Source organism: Nicotiana tomentosiformis, chromosome 5, assembly GCF_000390325.3.
Source record: "Nicotiana tomentosiformis chromosome 5, ASM39032v3, whole genome shotgun sequence".
In the NCBI taxonomy this organism is placed as follows: Eukaryota; Viridiplantae; Streptophyta; class Magnoliopsida; order Solanales; family Solanaceae; genus Nicotiana; species Nicotiana tomentosiformis.
In genome coordinates this window covers 41,115,253-41,121,713 of record NC_090816.1, presented here as the reverse complement: position 1 = coordinate 41,121,713, position 6,461 = coordinate 41,115,253, and the positions used below count along the sequence as shown (strand labels likewise).

The following is a 6,461-nucleotide window of genomic DNA, read 5'->3' as shown; positions in this document are numbered from 1 at the left end:
GTAGGGCATAGATTCTTATCTTTAAGATGAGGAATTTCTTGATAATCTTCAAGGATTGAGAAAGAATTGTTGGATATTAGGTTGAAGGTTACTCCCCCACTCTAAGAACTCTTTCTCACTCTAAAAATATCTGAAATATGCTAAAAAAATGGACTATGGCATATGTTTTAACGAAATAGGGCCAGGTTTAAAAACCTCAAAAATGAAGCCTCGGGACAGGATCTGCGGTCGCATATGCGATAGCTGAATGGATATGCGGTCCGCATATCGGCCATATAATTTGGTGCCAAAAACTGAAAAAACTCTGCCTGGGTCTGCGGTAGTTATGCGGCCCGCAGACCTGTTCTGCGGTCGCATAATGCACCGTAGAACCTCCCTCCACAAAAATTCTAAGGCTGATTATGCGATAAAAGTGCAGCCCGCAAAATGGTTGTGCGGTCGCATAACTGGCCGTGAAATTGACAAAAAGAATGGCCCAAATAGCTGTTTCACTCTGCGGCCATTCGCGACATGCAGAGTGATTATGCGGCCGCATAATGGGTCGCAGAAATGCCCAACCCTACAAAATATTTTCCTTTAACTCCCCAGCTCACTGTTCAATCTACTATTATTAACCTCTACGCCTACCCCGGCATCACAGAACCCCAATTTTTAGGAAAAATTTCACGGGGCCTTACAATGATGATGACCGAGCCTGACTCAGGCAACCTACGTATCTAAATGGAATCAGGTCAAAACATAGTTTGATTACAACATATGAAAAATGATGAGATTAAAAATGAAGTGGACGAGTCTCACTCAAACAACCTACGTATCCAAATGGAATTAGGCTAGAACATATTTCAATTACAAAAGTGACTGAATCCGTTAAGGATTGCGTACGTATTCCTTCCAAAGGAAATTAAGTCGTGGCGTAGTTCCGAGTACATACAAATGGTATTTAGATTTTTTATTATAAGTGAAGGGGATAGAGAGAAATACCGAACCCTACGTGGGCTGCCTATGTATCCCTCTGTGGGAAGTCAGGTCGAGCGTAGATTTGGTACTACTAAAACGTAACTCTATTATCTTCAAACATAGTATCTCTTGATTGCGTCTGAGCTGATAGACTTCGTGCTGATTCTTCTGTCCATCTCTACCAAGATTAGAGATCCTCCCGGCAACAATCGGTGGACCACATAAGGACCTTGCCAATTTGGTGCAAACTTTCATTTGTCTTCTTCTTGATGAGGGAATATTTTCTTCAAAACCAACTTCCTTGGCATAAACTAGCGAGGCTTCACCCTTTTGTTGAATGCATTGGCCATCCTATTTTGATATAACTGACCATGGAATACTGCATCCATTCTCTTCTCATCGATGAGCATGAGTTGCTCCTGCCTGACTCGTATCCATTCTACATCGTCTAACTTAGCTTCTTGGATGAATCTTAAAGATGGTATCTCAACCTCTGTGGGTATCACAACTTCAGTGTCATATACCAACATGTATGGCGTTGCCCTAGTGAATGTCCTCATAGTGGACCGATAACCCAGTACGGCGAAGGATAACTTCTCGGGCCATTACCTATGATTCTCCACTATCTTTTACAGAATCCTTTTGATGTTTTTGTTGGGCGCTTCAATTGCTCAATTAATTTGTGGTCTGTAGGTTGTAGAGTTACGGTGGAAAATTCTAAAATTCTCACAAATTTCCCTCATGAGATCACTGTTGAGGTTGGTTGCGTTGACAGTGATGATTGACTAGGGTATCCCGAACCGGCAGACTATGTTGTTACAAATGAAATCTGCCACTACTTTCTTTGTGACGGCTTTGTATGTAGAAGCTTCGACCCATTTTGTGAAGTAATCAATTGCTAGCAAGATGAAACAATGCCATTTGATACAGCGGACTCTATTGGTCCAATCACGTCCATGCCCCAAGAGGCAAACGGCCAAGGCGAACCCATTACATTCAACTCATTAGGCGGAACCCGGCTGAAACCCCCATGGATATGGAACTAGTGACACTTCTGCACATAGCAGATACTATCACTTTCCATGCTCATCCAAAATTATCCGGTTCTTAAAATCTTCTTGGACAAGGTAAAGCCATTAATATGGGGTCCGCATATTCCTGCGTGTATTTGTTCTAGCAGTCTGGTTTCTTCAGCGGTGTCTACACATCTTAACAGACCCAAGTCCGGGGTCATCCTGTATGGGACTTCCCCGTTGAGGAAAAAGTGATTTTCCAGCCTTCTAAGCACTCGCTTATGACCATTAGTAGCATTCTCTGGATACTCTCTTGTTTCGAGGAACCTTTTGACGTCGTAGTACCACAGTTTACCATTTGTCTCGTCGTCTACATGAATAATGTATGCATGTTGATCCCTGATCCCAATCTCGATAGGGTCTATGTAATTCTTATCTGGATGTTGAATCATCGATGATAAGGTTGCAAGAGCATCGACGAACTCGTTTTGCCTCCTGGGAATTTTCCTGAACTCGATCTTTGTGAACTTCTTGCATAACGCTTTTACACAATGCAAGTATGGAAGGATCTCGACGTTCTTGGTAGTCCATTCTCCTTGAACTTGATGTATCAATTGATCAGAATCCCCTATGACCAAAAGCTCTTTGATGTAATGTCGACCGCCATCCAGATCCCGAGGATTCATGCTTCGTACTCGGCCATATTATTGGTGCAAGGGAACATTATCTCTTCTAATGCTGGGTAATAATGTCTTGACTCTGAAATTAGGGTTGCACTAATTCCTACTCCTTCGAAGAACATTCTCCACCCTGGGTATGCCTCTAAAATATCTTCTCCGGCGAATAACACTTCTTCGTCTGGGAAGTATGTAGTAAGCGGCTTGTAATCCTTGTCAACTGGATTCTCTACAAGGTGGTCGGCTAAGGCTTGTCCTTTGATGGACTTCTCCGTTATGTACATGATGTCAAATTTGTTGAGAAGAATCTTCCATTTGGCTAGTTTTCATGTAGGCATTGGCTTTTGGAAGATATACTTGAGTGGGTTTAACCGAGATACTAATGTGTGGTGTATGATGACATATAATGTCTTAAATTTTGGGCGATCCAAGTCAAGGAACAACAAGTGCAGTCTAACAGAGTGTATTTTGCCTCGCATGGTGTGAACTTCTTGCTCAAGTAGTAGATGGCTTGCTCCTTTCTCCCGGTCTCAGCGTGTTGTCCCAACATGCATCCAAATGCATTATCCAAGACCGACAGGTATAACAATAGTGGCTTCCCGGGCTCGAAAGGAACCAACATTGGTGGATTTGACAAGTACTCCTTAATTTTGTTGAAGGCTTTCTAACACTCTTCTGTCCATTTTGTAGCTGCATCTTTCTTTAGCAGCTTGAAGATAGGTTCACAAATTACTGTCGACTGGGCTATGAAACGGCTGATGTAATTCAGCCTACCTAGGAAACTCGTCACATCCTTCTTGCTCTTGGGCGGTGGCAACTCTTGAATGGCTTTGATCTTTGAAAGATCCAGTTCTATCCCTTTCCTACTTACGATGAATCCTAGCAATTTTCATAGCAGGGACTTCAAATGCGCATTTTGAAGGATTCAACTTCAAACTATACCTCCGCAAATGTTCGAAAAAACTTCCGATCGTCCAAATGTTATGAACTCTTTTGAGACTTGATGATGATGTCATCCATATATAACTCGATCTCTTTGTGAATCATGTCGTGAAAGATTGTTGTCATGGCCCTCATATAAGTGGCGTCAGCATTTTGAGGCCGAACGACATAATTCTGTACCAGTAAACACCCCAAGGCATAGTGAATGCTGTCGTTTTTGCAAATTCTTCGTGCATCAAGATCTGGTGGTACCCGGCGAAACAATCCATAAATGACTGCAACTCATGGTTTGCGCTGTTGTCGATGAGGATATGAATATTTGGTAAAGGGAAATCGTCCTTCGGGCTTGCCTTGTTAAGATCTTGATAAGCCACACATATTTTGATCTTCCCATCCTTCTTGGGTACATGGACGATATTTTCCGACCATGTGGGATAATTGGTGACCTCACCACGTCTTCTTCTATTTGCTTGGTTTTTTTCTTTTATCCTCAAACTCAAGTCTGGTTTGAACTTTCTATGTTTTTTTTTGATTGGTGGTCTAGCAGGATCGGTAGGCAAACGATGTGAAATAATGTCTGTGCTTAACACTAGCATGTCGTCATATGACCATGCGAACACATCGATGTACTGTCGGAGAAGATCGACCAACTCTTCATTCTACTCTACTTCCAGATGGATGCTGATTCGAGTTTCTTTAACATCTTCATTGTTTTTTAGGTTGACCACTTCTGTCTCTTCAAGGTTAGGCCTTTTCTGGCTTTCCAGCTGTTCGATCTCTTGTGGGAGAATATCTGGCATCATGCTTTCATCGTATTCTTCATAATCTGGATCACTTTGCTCGAGGGTTTTGTTACATGTCATAATCACGGAACGCGGGATTTGTAATAATTTTTAAGAAAGCATTTCATTTTATTTCATCTAAAGAGGAATGTTTAAGCATTCAAAGAGGCGAATGACAAAAATTACAGACACTGATAAAGCCTCAATTGACCGTGCGCTCTTTTCAGAAGTTTTACAATTCCACACAACCAAGACTCCCGGCGAACCAAAGATGGGCTGGCGGTCCAATTTTGCAATTCCTCTCTTGGTTCAGCATTTCGAATGGTCGGTGTCTTGATATCTACTTTGTCACAGTATTCCTCGATCATGTTCACAAATAGCCTTCCCATTCCATCGACTATGTTGTCCTATGGCGTTGAGCTTTGGCTCATACCTGAAAAACCCTCTGGCACAAAAGACTTTTTCCCAGAGCTACCGGTACAAGTCTTCCCAGTTAGAGGCTGATACCCTATGCCGGCTCTACCTTTCTTGCCAGTCAATGACTGCATTCCCAAATTTTGCCCGGTCTCTTTTATTTTCGTGGTCTGCATAATCTCAACTACATGAAAAGCGACCCCATCTAACCCTTCTATGAACGGAGCTACATGTTTTAGATAAGCTGATTGGCTCCACTTGCCGTGGATTACAATCACTTGACAACCTTATTCGAACTTCATGCACTGGCGTAAGGTAGATGGGACTACCCCTTCCATGTGTATCCAAGGTCTTCATAACAACAGGTTGTATGAAGATGAAATATCCATCAATTGGACTAGTATGGGAAACTCAACATGTCCAATTTGCAGAGCCGAATAAATTTCTTTAATGATGTCCTTTTATGACCCGTCAAAAGTTCTTACCCTCACATGACTTTCCTTTATTTCTGTTAGATGGATACCCAACTCTAATAGTGTAGAGAGAAGCCATCTATTGACTCCAGATCCTCTATCAACAAGTACTGAGGACACCACCTTATCTCCATATTTGACAGTGATGTGTAAAGCTTTGTTGTGACCCATGCTCTCTATATGAAATTCATCTCTTCGTAAAGTGATCATATTTGCTTCAACCATCTTCCCAATGGTTGGTGCGAGTGCCTCACTGGTGGTGTTGCTCGGCATGCTCACCCCACTTAACACTTTCATCAAGGCATCTTTATGACTGTCAAACCTCATCAGTAGATCCATGATTGATATTTGCACCGGGGTTTTCTTTAACTGTTCCTCTAGGGAGTATTCTTTGGTTGACATCTTCTTATAGAATTCTGGGCCCTCAGATCTGTTATATTCCTTCTTTGAATCTATTCCTCTCCTGAATTTCCTCGGTTTACATTCTCAGGAGCGTAACACCTCCCTGACCTGGTCATTCCATGAGCCACTACATAATCTGTCATTTTGGCTTTCCCTTTATGTTGATATGTCCATGGGACTGTCTTGTATTCCCGATCCTCTTCAACCCTAATAATAGTGGTAGACTGTTGTTGGTAGGTCTGGACCATTACCATAGGTTTTAATTGTATTGTGATCATTGGAGTTGGTCCCTTGCAGCCTCCGCGTTTCCTATTATGATGATGGTTCCTTTCAAGTAATATTCTTCATCTAGGGCGATATATTAGCTCATTGATTCTAGTAATTTGGCAGCGGGTTGCCGTTTACATTGGGCAGATCTGGGGTGCAATGAATGGCTCCACTTTTGATTGGTGACTCAATTTTAATTTTCAGTCTGAAGCAATCCTCGATATCATTCCTTGGTATGTTTGAGTGGTACATGCACCATTTGGTTGCATCAAAGTTTGAGGGATATTGAGGAACCCTTCCTTCTACCAGATGTATCAAACCTACTCTCCTCAGTCTTTTAAACAATGAGCCAAAAAATTCGTCAATCGGGTGTAGTTTCTGGGACCTTTTTCTTCAAAATTTGGGCGAGGTCAAGGTGCATGGGTTGGTCAGTTTTGATGAGTGGTAGTCTGAACTGGAGCATATGGTTGTGGTGGGTTTGTATTTGTATGGGCTCGAGGTGGGTTATATTGAGATTGGGGATTATAATATGGT

General features: G+C 42.1%; 1 protein-coding gene across 1 annotated transcript; it reads right to left on the bottom strand.

The window, feature by feature from the left end:
* Positions 1-2,053: 2,053 nt before the first annotated feature.
* LOC138892225 (uncharacterized) lies at positions 2,054-2,656 on the bottom strand. The gene has a single exon (XM_070175929.1). It carries the CDS (start codon positions 2,654-2,656, stop codon positions 2,054-2,056), a length of 603 nt encoding a protein of 200 aa, XP_070032030.1.
* Between the last annotated feature and the right edge of the window lie 3,805 nt (positions 2,657-6,461).

What these genes read in the sequence shown, in the direction of transcription:
- LOC138892225 (XM_070175929.1), bottom strand. Translation starts at nt 2,656, where the DNA reads ATGAATCCTCGGGATCTGGATGGCGGTCGACATTACATCAAAGAGCTT.